This window comes from Nyctereutes procyonoides, unplaced genomic scaffold (genome assembly GCF_905146905.1).
Source record: "Nyctereutes procyonoides isolate TBG_1078 unplaced genomic scaffold, NYPRO_anot_genome, whole genome shotgun sequence".
Lineage (NCBI taxonomy): Eukaryota > Metazoa > Chordata > Mammalia > Carnivora > Canidae > Nyctereutes > Nyctereutes procyonoides.
The window spans coordinates 12,385,966-12,401,572 of record NW_026575035.1 but is presented as its reverse complement, the minus strand read 5'-3'; the positions used below and the strand labels follow the sequence as shown (position 1 = coordinate 12,401,572).

The following is a 15,607-nucleotide window of genomic DNA, read 5'->3' as shown; positions in this document are numbered from 1 at the left end:
TGGAACACTCTCTAGTATAGTTCACATTAGGCCACAAAGCAGGTCTCAATGAATTTAAGAAGACTAAAATCATATTAAGCATCTTTTCTGATTACAACATATGAAAGTAGAAATCATTGCAAGACGAATATTGGGGGAAAAAAAGGACAAAAATATGGAGACTAAACAACATGCTACTAAACAACCAGTGGGTCAATGGAGGAATCACAGAGAAAATAAAAAACACTGGAGGACAAATGAAAATAAAAACACTATGTTCCAAAATCTATGGGACACAACAAAAGCAATTCTAAGAGGGAAATTTATGGTGATACAGGTCTACTACAAGAAATAAGAACAATCTCAAATAAACTATCTAAATTTATACCTATAAGAACTAAATAAAGAAGAAGAAACAAAGCTCAATGTTAGTAGAGTGGAAATGAGTGAAACAGACTGGAAAAACAATAGAAAAAATCAATGAAACTAAGAGCTAGCTTTTTTGAAAGATGAACAAAATTGATCAACCTTTAGCCTGATTCCTTAAAACAAAGAAAGAGGGCTCAAATTAATAAAAGTGGAAATGAAGGAGGAGTCACAAAAGATTATAAGAAGCTACTAGAATAATTATACACCAACAAATCATATAATCTAGAAGAAATGGATAAAAACATACAATTCCTAAAAACACACAATGTTCCAAGACTGGAGCAGAAGGAAACAGAAAATCTGACAAACTGATCACTAATGATGAAACTGAATCAGTAATCAAAACCCTCCCAACAAACAAAAGTCCAAGACTAGATGGCATCTACCAGGTGAATTCTACCGAATTTTAAAGAAAAGTTAATACCGATTCTCAAACTATCCCCAAAAAGTTGAAGAGGAAGGGATGCTTCTAAACTCATTCTATATGACTGGTATTACCCTGATACCAGAATCAGACAAATACATGACAAAAAAAGACAAATATATGACAAATATTCCTGATGAACACAGATGCAAAAATACTCATCAAAATATTAGCAAGCCAGATTCAACAATACATTAAAAGGATCATATACCATGTTCAAGTGTGATTCATTTCAGGGATGCAAGGATGGTTCAATACCTGCGAATCAATTAACATGATACACTACATTAACAAAATGAATAAAAATATTGGTTATCTTAATAGATACAGAAAACCGATTTGAAAAGATTAAACAGGGCAGCCCCGGTGGCGCAGCGGTTTAGCACTGCCTGCAGCCTGGGGTGTGATCCTGGAGACCCAGGATCGAGTCCCACATTGGGCTCCCTGCATGGAGCCTGCTTCTCTCTCTGCCTGTGTCTCTGCCTCTCTTTCGCTCTCTCTGAATAAATAAATAAATAAATCTTAAAAAAAGAGAAAAGATTAAACACTGATTTATGATAAAAAAAAAGTCTCAACAAAGTGAGTACAGGGGCAACGTACCTCAACATATAAAATTCATACATGACAAACCGAGAGCTAATATCATATTTAATGGTAAAAAACTGAAAGCTTTACCTCTAAGGTCAGGAACAAGACAAGGATGCCCACTATGACTACTTTTATTTAACACAGTAGTGGAAATTCTAGCCACAGCAATCTGACAAGAAAAAGGAATGAAAATCATCCAAATTGGAAAAGAACTAAAACAGTCACTATATTTGCAGATTCCATACACTATATTTAGGAGACCCTAAGATCTCCTCCAAAAAATGATTAGAACAATGAATTCAGTAAAGTTTCAGGGTTAAAAATTTACATAAACATGGCATTTCTATGCATTAATAATGAACAATTAGAAAGAGAAATTAAGAAATGATCCCACCTACAACTATATTGAAAAGAATAAAATACCTAGGAATAAATTTAATCAAGGAAGTAAAAGCAAAAAGTAAAAAGTAAAAGACCTGTACTCTGAAGATTACAATGAAACAAATAAGTGAAAACATAATCCATGTTCGTGGATTGGAAGAATTAACATTGGTAAAATGTCCATTCCTTTCAAGGTAATGTACAGATTCAATGCAATCTCTATCAAAATTCAAAGGACATTTTTTTGCAGAACTAGAACAAATAATTTAAAAATTTGTATGGAACCATAAAAATACCGTGGATAGTCAAAAGAATCTTGAGAATGAAGAACAAAGATAGAAGTATTATGCTCCTTGATTTCAAACTATACTACAAAGTGACAGTAATCTAAACAGTATGGTACTGGCACAAAAATAGATACATAGATCAATAGAGCAGAATGGAGAGTTTAGGAAAAGAAAACCCATGCTTATACAATCAATCTTTGACAAAGGAGGCTAAAATGTACAATGGGGGAAAGATACTTTCTCCAATAAATGCTGTTGGGAAAACTGTACAACAACATGCAAAAGAAGGAAATTGGATCACTCTCCTATACTATATATAAACATATAATCAAAATGGATTAAAGAATAAAGCATTGGTAGGATAATGGTGAGCATAGCTGCTTCCAAGATAAATTAAAGACTTAGATGTAATATTGGAAACCATAAGATTCGTAAAAGAAAACATAGGCAGTGGGGTCTTTGACATTGGCCTTAGCAGTATTTTTTAGATTTCTTCTATAGGCAAGGGTAACAAAAGCAAAAATTAGCAAATGGGACTATAGCAAGCTAAAATTCACAGTGAAGGAAACCATAAACAAAATGAAAGGCAGCCTACTGAGTGGAAGGAGAAGATACTTGTAGATGCATCTGATAAGAGGTTAATATCCAAAATATACAGAGAGCTCATACAAGTCAATACCAAAAAAAGTCTGATTGAAAAATGGGCAGAGGACCTCAACAGACATTTCTCCAAAGAAAACATACAGATGGCCAGTAAGCACTCAACATCACTCATCATCAGGGAAATGCAAATCAAAACCACAATGAGATATCACCACATACCACTCAGAATGGCTATTGTCAAAAAGACAGGAAATAGCAAGTGTTGGCCAGAATGTGGAGAAGAAAATGGAACCCTTGTGCCCTCCTAGTGAAAATGCAAATTGGTACAGACAATGTGGAAAACAGTATGGGAGTACTCAAAAAATTGATTAATAACCATACTGTGTAGCAATTCTGATTTTGGGAATTTACCTGAAAAAAATGAAAACACTAATTTGAAAATATAATGCACCCCTATGTTCACTGTAGCATTATTTACAAAAGGTAAGATACAGAAGTAATCTAAGTTATGCGTTGATAGATGAATGTATAAAGAAGGTGTGGTGTGTACACACACACACACACACAATGGACTATTACTCAGCCATAAACAAGAATGATATCTTGCCACTTGTGAGAATATGGAGCTAGAGTATTATGCTGAATAAAATAAGTTAGAGAAAGACAAAAACTGCATGATTTCACTTCCATTTAGAATCTAGAAAACAAAACAAATGCACAAACAAAACAGAGACCGACTCATAATACAGAGAATAATCTGGTGGTTGGCAGAGGGGGAGGGAGGGGGGGTTGTGGGGAAAATGGGTGAGATAGGTGAAGGGATTAAAAGGTACTAACTTCCAGTTATAAAATAAATATGTCATGGGGTTGTAATGTACAGCATAGGTAATATAGTCAACTTTGTATGGTGACAGATAGTAGCTAGACTTATGGTGATCACTTTGTAATGTATATAAATGTTGAATCACTACGTTGTATACATGAAACTAATATAATATTATATACATCAACTACACTCCAAAAAAGAAAGTTTACCAAAGTGATGACATTTGAGAGGAAAAATAAAAACAAAGAAACCCAACAAAACCAGAAAATTCAATAAGAACCAGTTCTTCCCAAATTATCATCAGCTCTCCCCAAATATCAAAAGAACTACTATAGGAAGATTTAAAAGACGGCATTTGGGAAAAGATGTAGGAATATCTTAAAGCTACATATTTATTTTGAAGGTCTCATTTTGAAACTGTGATAGTACTGCTCTTGTAGTATTATTTCTTGTGGGAGTCAGCAAATAAGGAAGTTGCCTGGCAGTGGTCAGTTCTATATGATTGGGTTTAGGTAGGATTGTTGTAGACCATCAGAGTAATGATAGAAAGTCTTAAAACCATCATCAAAATTGAGGCCTAAACTAATTCCAATTGTGTTAACGTCTAAAAGATCACTGGGTTTTCTAGCAATATGACAGAACTGTGCCAGACACTGTGATAAAATCTCTTGTTATAGACCCGTCTGAATGTTCAATAAATCAATTTAAATACACATCAGAGTTCTCAAAAATGTTCCCAGGGGAACAAACAGGAAGAAAGAGTTGGAATGAGAATAGCTGAAGCAAAAGCTATAGCCATTCTTGGGGTGTTTGCTGGCTCAGAGTCTTGTTTCAATGACTGCATGTGGTGGGACCCTCAAAGAGTGATACTTTCAATGAAAGCTGCAAAAAAATCTGCGTCCGTGGGAAGATATCAAGTTCTGGCTAGGAGGAAAGTGCCTCCCTAGAGAAGTCATAATCATACTTCAGTATATCATACACACGTGGTATTCACATATAAATTCAAATTACATGAAGTGGCCCAATATAAAAAATAGCAAGGTGGCTCAGTTGGTTGAGCATCTGACTCTTGATTTTGGCTCAGGTCATGGTCTCGGGATCCTGGGATTGAGCTCATGGTGGGCTCAGCAGGGAGTCTGTTTGTCTCTCTGCCCCTCCCCCACCTTGTGCTTTCTCTCTCTCTCTCAAATAAATAAAATCTTAAAAAGTAAAAAGTAAAATAAAATATTAAAGGGGCGCCTGGGTGGCCCAGTTGGTTAAGCATCCGACTCTTGGTTTTGGCTCAGGTCATGATCTCAGGATCAAGAGATAGAGTCCTATGCTGAGTGTGTAGCCAGAGTAAGATTCTTTCTCTCTCCCTCTGCCTGTCCCCACCCCCGCTACTACACACACATTCTTTCTCTGTCTCTCAAAACAAACAAAAACCAAACAAAAATATCACCTGGAAACCTTCCTCTCTTCTCTCACCATACATTGCCAATCTCCCTGTTGTCTGTGTTTGATAATTTTGAATAAAACAGTCCCATTCTTCTTATTATTTTGATATCTAAATGACTCCTTTGCAACTACATGTTTTTAACTTTTTAACAAAGTGGAGTGACCATTCATTGCAAGCCAATCTCTAAAAGGTCAGATATAATGGCTTGAAACAGGGTTGCTGGAGTCAGCCAGGCCTGGTTTCTCTCATTGTGGCTCAATTTGTGTCTAATCTGAAGCAAGCTTTTGAATTTCTTGGAATTTTAGTTCTTTATGGGTTAAATAAGAATAACAATAACATGTACAAATGAAAGAATAATCTTGAGCACTTAGCACATGCGGCACACAGTGAATCCTTAGTAAATGCTAGGCATAATAAATATAAATAACAATTATACAATAAATACATAAACACCAGTGAGCAAACTCCATATGATATAAATTTCTAAATCTCTAGGATTGTATTCCCTTTACTTTCTTTATAAAAAGCACAACTAAGCATAATAATTTAACTCATTGATTGTCTAATTTTTAAATTACCAACCTCCATGGAAGATTTCAGGTGACTAATACCTCTCTCTAGAGTTAACTTGGTTGTAAAGATAATAATATAAGTCAATAGATTTTCCCTTTATATTTCTCCAGAATCCCAAATAATTCCTTGGGAGTTAGATAAGGACTCCTTAAATGATTCAGAACTTTCTGATACAATTTACAACACCTTGCATTTTAGCAGGTGTTCAATATATTTGTTTTGAATTAAAATTGGATTAATATATAATATATTAAAATCACTCCAACGGAGGTGGCACAGATCTTAAGGGTCCAGTTTGACCACCCTGTTGATGTTTAATCTCATCTATGTATCAATCTTAGCCAGATGTCATCCAATTCTCTTATAAGGCAATGCATTCCTGTTATGAGTTCGAGATTTCTGAAAATCTCTCTCTCAGCTTTCTTGGAGGCCAGACTCAGCACTTTCTCACATTTCCAAATAGCAGATCCAATTCCACAAAGCCTTAATAAGTGAAATAGATTGTGCTGAATATTACCAACTGTGGTTGTGGAATAATGAAGAGAATTGGCATATTCCACTGGAAAATTTAATTAAAATTCTCATTAGACATCTTTGACTTCCAAGAAATCCCTCTCTAGATATTCCAGCAATGTTACTTCTCCCTGTTCTTCTTCTCCTTACCCTAAATTTAATATCTGAAATTTTATATATATACATATATATAATTAAGTATATAATATATAGTGTGTGTGTGTATGTGTATATATATGTGTATATATATGTATATGTGTGTGTGTGTGTGTGTGTGTGTGTGTATATATATATATATATATATATATATATATATATATAACCTGAGCTGAAACAATTCAGCTCAGGTTCAACACCAAAGCCCTTCAGCTAGAAGAACGCATTCTCTTGAAAAGCAGGCCAGTGACCATCCATTATTCTTTCACAGACATTGGCTGAAAACAACTAGTATGTAGTTGTTTCCCTTTCATTTCATGTGATCTATTAAAACATTTGCCCAGTCAAAACAGATCCCCCTTTTTTGATAGGGTGAGGGGATGTTGGTGGGAGAAGGGTATCTGTAGAGAGGGGCATATGTGATTATGCTGGTAAAAAGTGGTTTTCTCCACATCATACCTAATTTATAATATTAGGTAACTGAGTGTTCTAAAAAAGAAGAGTTATAATTCATTAAGTGCCTAACTTGCTCTTATTTTTTTAAAAAGATTTTATTTATTTATTCATGATAGACATAGAGAAAGAGAGAGGCAGAGACACAGGCAGAGGGAGAAGCAGGCTCCACTCTGGGAACCTGACATGGGACTCGATCCCAGGACCTCAGGATCATGCCCTGGGCCAAAGGCAGGTGCTGAACCGCTGAGCCAGGGATCCCCACTAACTTGCTGTTAAATGGTGATTAAAGTGTTTCTATAACATTTTATTGAGCTATAATTCACATACTGTAAAATTCACCTTTTTGATGTATACAATTGGACAAATGTTAGTATATACACAATCATCACCACAAGAGAAACCCTTCTCTCAGTAGCAATCACTTTTTTTTTTTTTTTTTTTAGTAGCAATCACTTTTCATTCCCCTCTCTCCTTAGCCCTTGGCAACCATTGATCTGTCTATTCTGGACATTTCATATAAATGGAATCTAAAATTATTTTGAAACTCACTTATTTCACTTAGTATAATGTTTTCATCTATGTTATAGCATGTATCGTACTTGTTAATTTTTATAGCTAAATAGTATTCCATTATATAGATATACCATATTGATATATTCCTTGGTTGATAGATGTTTTAACTGTTTCTACTTTTTGGCTATCAAAAATAATGCTGCTATAAATATTCATTTGAATGGACAAATGTTTTCATTTCTTTTTTTTTTTTTTCATTTCTCTTAGACATATATATATATATAGGAGTAGAATTGCTAGGTCATTTGGTAACTCTATGTTTAACTTTCTGAGTGACCATTAAATAGTTTTCCAAAGTGGTCACATCATTTTACATGCTCCCCAGCAAGCGTAAGAGCTCCAACTTTTCCACACCCTCACCAACACTTGTTATTGTCTTTTTTACTATATCCATCTTAGTGGGTGTTAGATGGTATCTTGAAGTGCATTTCTCTGGTGGCTAGTGATGTCAAGCATCTTTTCATGTATTTATTCCCATTTGTATATCTTCTTTAAAGAAGTGCCTGTTCAAATCATTTGTGCATTTTAAATTGAGCTGTTTTTATTGCTAAACTGTAAGCTATTTTAATATTCTAGATAAAAGCCTATTATTAGATGTATCATTTGGAAATACATTCTCCCATTCTGTAGGTTGTCCTAATAATAATTTATTTTTAGGCAGCAACTTGAGTTATTCAGGGATTAAAGCTTAATTATGGATATCATCCAAACTCTTTCCTTCTCTCCTGGGTTTGTTCCAATTTAGAAGCAGCAGTGCTCATGGCATTCTCCATAAAGTAGAGAAAGGAAAAAAGGTCCCAACAGTGCCTAGCAGTGCCGTGTTCAATTTACTTTGGCAAATGAATGAATAAAATTTGTATGTTTATTCTTGGTTCCCACCACTACTCTGACTTATTGAATCCTTATTCTGGATCCACTGTAACAGTAATGATACTCAGTTCATGGCCTGAAGGCCCCCAGGGGGAGCTATGAAGTACTGAAAAGATGTACCTGTTTCCATTTCTATGCTCTAAGCTGTCTACTCCATATTAAACACACTGAAGTGTAACATCGTTATATGGGAGTCCACAGATTTTCATGGTAAAAGCAGTTTCACGTTCTACCCTCTAGTTTGAGACTCACTGGACTTATGAGAAAGAAACAGCTGTTTTTTGTCAGTTCAATGTTGACTCTATAGTGTTTTCAATGGTCCCAGGCATTTCTATGTCATTTATATTAAGGTTGTTTATTTGGAGTTTCACTTAGAGATTTCACTTGCTTTGGGCCCTTGACCTAAGAGTGGTTCCTGCAGTGAGGTTCACTGTCTCCTGGACCAAGCAAATAGCTGTAGGGAGGTGTTGCTGTGAGGAAGGAAAGCTACATCTGCCTACCTGTCAGATCAGCTACATTCCCTTGGGACACCTTAGGGTGAGAGGTGATTCCGCCAGACTGCCTGCATTTCCACATCACTTAGAACAATTTATCAAGGTCACTTGACATAATCCCCTTGTACATTTTAAGTATGGACTCATGGGAAGAATCAGAATGATTCAAAAATGGGAAGAATTAGAGGAATTCCAATTAGGACTGCAGATGAAAGTAAGAAATCAATGAAGGCCTATGTATGAAGGAAACAAGCTGGGTAAAGGAAAAAGAACAGTGGAAAGAGAGACACTTCTTTGTAACTGGATATAACCAAGAGTCTAACTTTACACAGCAGAACTGGCTGGCCAGCTTGTGTTACTGAGCTTAGTTACCCATTCAGTAGACTCACTTGGATGACTGTGGGCATCATCTGTACGACATACATATGAGTGCAGATACCCACCAACTAACAAAATAGGACACACAGTTATGAGCATGCAAAATGGTCATATCAGAAAGACAGGACAAAGAATTTTAAAGAAAATTAGTGGTCTTAGGGAGTTAATATGAACAAGCTTTTTGTCTCAGTACAGGTCAAAAAAAATTTTTTTAAAGATTTATTTATTTCAGAGAGAGACAGAGAGACAGTTGGGGGGAGGGGCCAAGGGATGGGGAGAGTGAGAGAGACTCTCAAGCAGACTCCCTACTGAGCATGGAGCCCCATGCTGGGCTGGATCTCATGACCCCTGACATCATGATCTGAGCTGAAATTGAGTCACTCAACCGACTGAGCCACCCAGGTGCCCTGAAGAAAAAAAAAAATTTAAATCTAAACAGCCATCATTAATATCATTTTATAGTATATAGGGGATGCTTTTTCTTCTCTCATAAGTGACAACACTTTTAGGTTTACCTTATGGTTTTCATCATAAGGAAATCTTCTTTACTTGAAAGGTATTACTGAAGGATGGACTGTAACAGAGCTATATTTGCCACATGAGTGGCTAATTTAATATATGATACCTTAGATAGGTAGATTCTACATGAGGATTTGGTAGTTCTGATTGTCATAGACAGATGAAGGCAGGATCAGAGTTACTCTCACTTTCTCAATGAAAGGATGAAAACATTTAATCAGATTTATACCACAAACCAGAGTTTCTGTTTTAGTTTCTGAATGTCAAATATTCCTGTTTTCTGCTGTTACATCTGTGTTTAAATTTTCAATGTTCAGGATTGGGTTGACAGATTTAAATCTTTGATATTTGCATATTTAAAAATCCCTTTGATTTTTTTAAAACATTTTATTTATTTATTCATGAGAGACAGATACAGAGAGAGAGGCAGAGACACAGGCAGAGGGAGAAGCAGGCTCCATGCAGGAAGCCCGATGTAGGTCTTGATCCCAGGACTCCAGGATCAGGCCCTGGGCCAAAGGTGGCGCTAAACCACTGAGCCACCCGGGCTGCCCTCCCTTTCATTTTCTTTTGCAAATTATGGCTACAATGTACATGTCTGTGTTTTTCTCTATTAGGTTTTTATATACAGAAAAACATTCATCTTACATTGGAGTCCTAATGGGCTCATCATGTTTGAGAGGGAAAGCTGTGGAAACCTCCAGATCTAAATTCCAAGTTAGTTTTCAACTCACCACACCATTTCACTTTCCAGTTACGATTGGCATCAACTCCACGGCAGTGAAACATTGAGTTCCTTGACCTTGTTTTCCTCCAAAATCTATCCTACATATAATTAAGAAAAGAGGTGCAGAAAACATACTCAGGTTATCCACATGCGTTTCAGTAGCACAATTGGTGAATGAATCACAGCACTGTGGGGAGAGTTCCTCCAGGAACAAATACAGGGAGTAAAAAGAGGATTGGATGAGCAGGAGAGACCCAGGGTCATGCTCCAATTTCTGCCACACACTTGCTATCTCTTCTCTTGGCCTCATTTCTTCTCAGGAAAATTGAGAAAGTTGGACTAGACTAGTGACTTTTCACAATTTCTTTGGCAGGAGAAATCTTTACTTAAACGGAATCTTACGCAAAGCCAGACATATAAACAGAAGTTGCTATTTTGATGGGACAAGGAGTAGAAGTCTCTTCTGTAGTTCTGGTATCACTAGGCTTTCTGCCCACCAAGCTTCCTTCCTGATCTATGGCTGTTTTCTATTTATTCAGTCTCTCTTTTCAATTGGATAGGCAAAGAGACTTACATTGGTCCAGCTAAAATGGTATCCATCAACATTAAACACAGGCATGACATAGAAATACAGATGATTCAACATTTTTCTCATGGTTGGGTCACTCCTATATGTTAGAAGAGCCTAAAAGACAAAAGTGACATTTTTCTTACAAACTGATCCCAAATACAGGTTTAGAAAAAATATATGAAAATTTTTTCCATCCATGGAAATACCAAATATATTTAGTTAAAAGGTAACAAGCTATTATGAACTATATTCTTTAATATCATATATTTTTTAAATACATTTTTATTTAAAAAAATTTTATTTAAATTCCAGTTCATCCCATACAGTATAATATTAGTGATTCAACACTTTCATATAATACCTGGTGCTCATCACAGCAAGTGTATTCCTTAATCCTCATCACTTATTTAACCCATCCCCCCACCCATATCATATATGCTTCATTGAGATTTTTATCCCAAACTTTTTGTTATGGATATATTTTAGCAGAGGCAGCAAAACAGATTAATTAGATAGTCTCTGATGGTATTTCAGAACTGGCTTAATTTTAGGCTGCTTAAGAAAGCAAGTATTTAGATATGCTTTGGTTTAATCAGTTTTTTTTAAAGATTACTTTCAATTGTAGACAAAATAATTACCCAAATATTTTGGTATCCTTACATGATATATCATAACATAAGCTCATTTCATATGTCACTTAATTGTTTATATCTAACAGGTACCAGACTCAAGTCTTGGGACTTGTTGTATTATCACTGTTCTCTCCTGATTTTTCTATAAAAAGTTTAATAAACATTATAACTTCTCTGTCATTTTTATCATGGCTAGCTTCAAAGTCTTGCTCTTATAATTGGGTTTCACTTATATTGTGTCTGACACCAAGCCTGAAGATTTCTGTACTGCATGTTTGTTCTCAGACAGAAAAGCACCGAATGTGCTAAGAATACAGACATTTTGAAATACTACTCTTATGGAATGGACTTATAAAACAATTCTTTTCATTTTGTCCATGCATAAGGTATCTTAAGAGAAATAGGAAATTGAAGATGGCTGCCTCTGGGAAGAGGACTCATGGGACAATGTATGGGAAAGAGAATTATCTGTAATATTATATACATTTGGATTGTTTGAATTTTTACCATGTTAAAAAACAATTCAAAATAAAAGAATTCTTAAATTATAAATATACCACTTTGGACAATTTAATACTTAAAAATTCAATGTTCTTTAGCACAGAAGTAGGATTTCTGAATCCTTCATAAACAACATTGGCATTTACATCATGAGAATGCTGTTCAGAGAGAGCAATCCAATAATATATTAGAAACTATCATTATATTAGAAATAATGATGAAAATATAGGGATATGCTCAAGAACATGAGTTAAGTACAACTTTACTGAATCTAATTTAAATACATAGGAGATTAACACAAGTTAATAAAAGTTAATACAATTCTTATTCTCCTCTAAAGCTCAATAAAATTTTTTTTGGCCACATAGCTTCAGTAGAATTTTCATTCTGCTTGAATTTATATTAACTGTCTAATGCTTCAAACTAGAAGAAAATTCCCAGTATATGATTGTATATATCCTAGAATTTTGATTTCATCTAATTGATGGAGGTTCCCCAATGCCTAGAGGAAGTTTCCTGTTGGGGATGGTGGAGACAGAGCTATAGGGTCAGCTACATTTTTTCTTATTTTTTTCAAACATTTTATTTATTTATTCATGAGAGACAGACATAGGCAGAGGGAGAAGCAGGCTCCCTGCAGGGAGCCTGATGTGGGACTCCATCCCAGGATCCCGGGATCATGACCTGAGCCAAAGGCAGATGCTTAACCAACTGAGCCACCAGGTGCCCCAACACTTCTGTTGATTTATTAATTTTAACTACACAATTAAATGGTTTTCCTTTTTAGGTAAATCCACAATACATTGATTCCTTATTTTGTTAATGGAGAGTTAGGTTGCTCTCATTGTTACAATATTGCAATGAACATTCTTGCACATTTCTCCCAGAAGTGTGAGAATTTCTTTAGATACATGTAGGAAGGGATTTGCTGGGCCATGGATTTATATGCCCTCCACTTTACTAAATGCTATTTCTCTCTAAATAATACTCTCATCTGCAGTGAATGAGAATTCCCATTGCTCTACAACCTTACCAACCTTTGATATTGTTGAGCTTTTAGTTAAAAAAAATCTAATGGGTATGAATTTGTGCTTTTGTTGTTTTACTTCACATTTCCCTCATTACAAATAAAACAGCTTTATATAATAGGTGATTGTATAAATTGCTCACTCATTTTTCACATTTAAAAAATTAAACCCTACCCATTCTAACATTTGGGATCTTAATCCTTTGGTTATATGTATCATGAACATATCCCTTTCTTGTAGCTTATTGATTCCTATTTTCATTATATCCTTGTCATACGTAAACTTTTATCACCATTGTATGTATAATTTTTTTTTGTTTGTTTAAACATTTTATTCATGAGAGAGAGAGAGAGAGGCAGAGACACAGGTAGAGAGAGAAGCAGGCTCCGTGCAGGGAGCCCAACACGGGACTCGACCCCGGGGACTCCAGGACCACACCCTGGACTGAAGGCAGATGCCTAACCGCTGAGCCATCCAGGGATCCCCTATATGTTTCATTTAAGAACTCATCTCTGCCTTAAGATGGTAAAAATGGTATCTTGTATTCTTTTCAGAAAGTTGTTTTAAAGTTTGTTTTCAGGGATCCCTGGGTGGCGCAGCGGTTTGGCGCCTGCCTTTGGCCCAGGGCGCGATCCTGGCGACCTGGGATCGAATCCCACATCAGGCTCCTGGTGCATGGAGCCTGCTTCTCCCTCTGCCTATGTCTCTGCCTCTCTCTCTGTGACTATCATAAATAAATAAAAATTAAAAGAAAATAAAAAAAAATAAAGTTTGTTTTCAAATGTAAACTTAAACCTCCTAGAAATGATTTTTTACATGATGTAAGGTGAGGATTTATTTATTTTTCAGTAACAAATTGTGCCACTGTACTCATTTGGATGGTTTATCTTTTCTCCAGTGAGTTCACATGCCACCTCTGTCCAATGATTTCATTTGTGCGTGGAATTGCTCTAATGCACTTTATTTTCTATCCATTCACTAAAACCACACTATCGTTTATATAGAACCTGCTCAGTCAGGTAGGATGTGTCTCTTCATGTTGTTCTACTTCAAAATTGCCTTGGATATTTTTGGCCGTTCTCACTTCACATTGATTTTGAAATTAGGGTTGAGCACATCGAAGATGTCCTCTCTATGCTAGGTTGTTTTTGCATTTATTGGATGCTGAATTTTAGCATGTAATCCTTTTCATATCATATAGTTTTTATAATCATGTTTAACTAGTCATTTTCTATTGTTAGATCATCCTTGAATTCCTGGGATAAGCTCCTTTGGTTATGATATGTATTCTTGTTATATTAGCTGGATTCAGGTTGCTAATATTTACATCTATATTCCTGAGATAGACCTGTAATTTCCTTTCTTATTTTGTCCTCGTCTAGTTTCAGTGTCAGGGTTGTATTACTCTTATTATTTGGGGACAAACCATCTAGGACTAGAGCAGAAATGAAATATAAAATGAAGATACAAGAGGAAGGATTGTATCTTTCTTTGTTTCGTTGGTTTCTGCTCTAGCAACAAGGAGCTAATTCTCTTTTTCCTTTTCTGATTTAAGAGCATAGCTCCTTAATTTGGAGATCTTATTCTTTTGTAACATATTTATTTAAAACTATAAATTAGTCTTCAGTATACCTAAGCTACATTCCATATGTTTTGGTACATAATAGTCTTATTTCCATTTAGTTGTAAATATTGAAAATTTTCCTTCATTTCTTTTAATATATTTTTAATTTTTAAAACGTGAATTTTCTTTAAGTCACATTTTTATAAATACTTTCTAACAACTGCATTACAGTCAGAAAATATGGTCTATATGATATAGACTCTTCAAGATTTCTTGAACCTTGCTCTGTGGTCTGGTTTATAGTCAATTTTTATAAATGTTTCAGTTGGGCTTGAAAATAATATGCATTCTCTAATTATGACATGGATTCTACATGTATTTATTAGATCATGTTTATTACATTGTTTATATCATCTATATTCTTGCTAAAAATTTGCCTGTTTTCTTAATCACTGAGAGTTGTGATAAAAAACATGATTTTAGATTTGTCATTTTCTTATAATTTTGTCAAATTTTATTTATTTTGAGGTCATTAACATGGACTCATTTTAAAGCTCTTTATACCCAAATTCTGTATTAAATAAGAAAGCTGTTTTCTAGTACTCTATTATGGAGTGGATTTCATTTACAAAACTTGCCAGAACATGTTCTTTCTCTGACAAATAAACAGGGTGTCATTGTATTGCATATGCTATATTTGTGATTTTTATAATTCTCTAAGAATTGCAGCCATTCTCCATCTGGTCAGACAAAGCCAGAATGATCACAATGTAATGACTGTTCAATCCTGAATAGGACAATTGAGAGATCTTCTTGCTTGAATGCTTTAAGAAATATGACACAGATCATTTCTATTTTATAGTTTAGGTGGAATTTCTAGAAAAAAGACTGTGACTTTCTATCTGCTATTATTCTAACATATGATAACCATAAAGTTGGGGGAGTGCTTTCCTTTAAATGTGTGGGACTCTTTTTAGCAATCAATTTACACCACTCATGCACACAGAAAAGGAGATGCCTACTAATCAGGTCCATCTGGGCTTTACAAGTTTAATTTCTAGACGACTATTGTTGCTTATGAGGAACACTAGTAATTG

The 15,607-nt window shown here is 35.1% G+C and overlaps 1 protein-coding gene across 2 annotated transcripts in view; it reads right to left on the bottom strand.

Annotated features, from left to right (window-relative positions):
• Positions 1-15,607, bottom strand: part of CPA6 (carboxypeptidase A6) — a 312,960-nt gene that overhangs the window by 41,241 nt on the left and 256,112 nt on the right. For both annotated transcript variants that reach the window (XM_055318319.1, XM_055318320.1), the window contains exons 7-8: positions 10,789-10,899; positions 10,222-10,312 (exon numbers count right to left, since the gene is read on the bottom strand). In XM_055318319.1, coding sequence (XP_055174294.1) covers positions 10,222-10,312; positions 10,789-10,899 — 202 coding nt within the window. The remainder of the gene's footprint in view (positions 1-10,221; positions 10,313-10,788; positions 10,900-15,607) is intronic.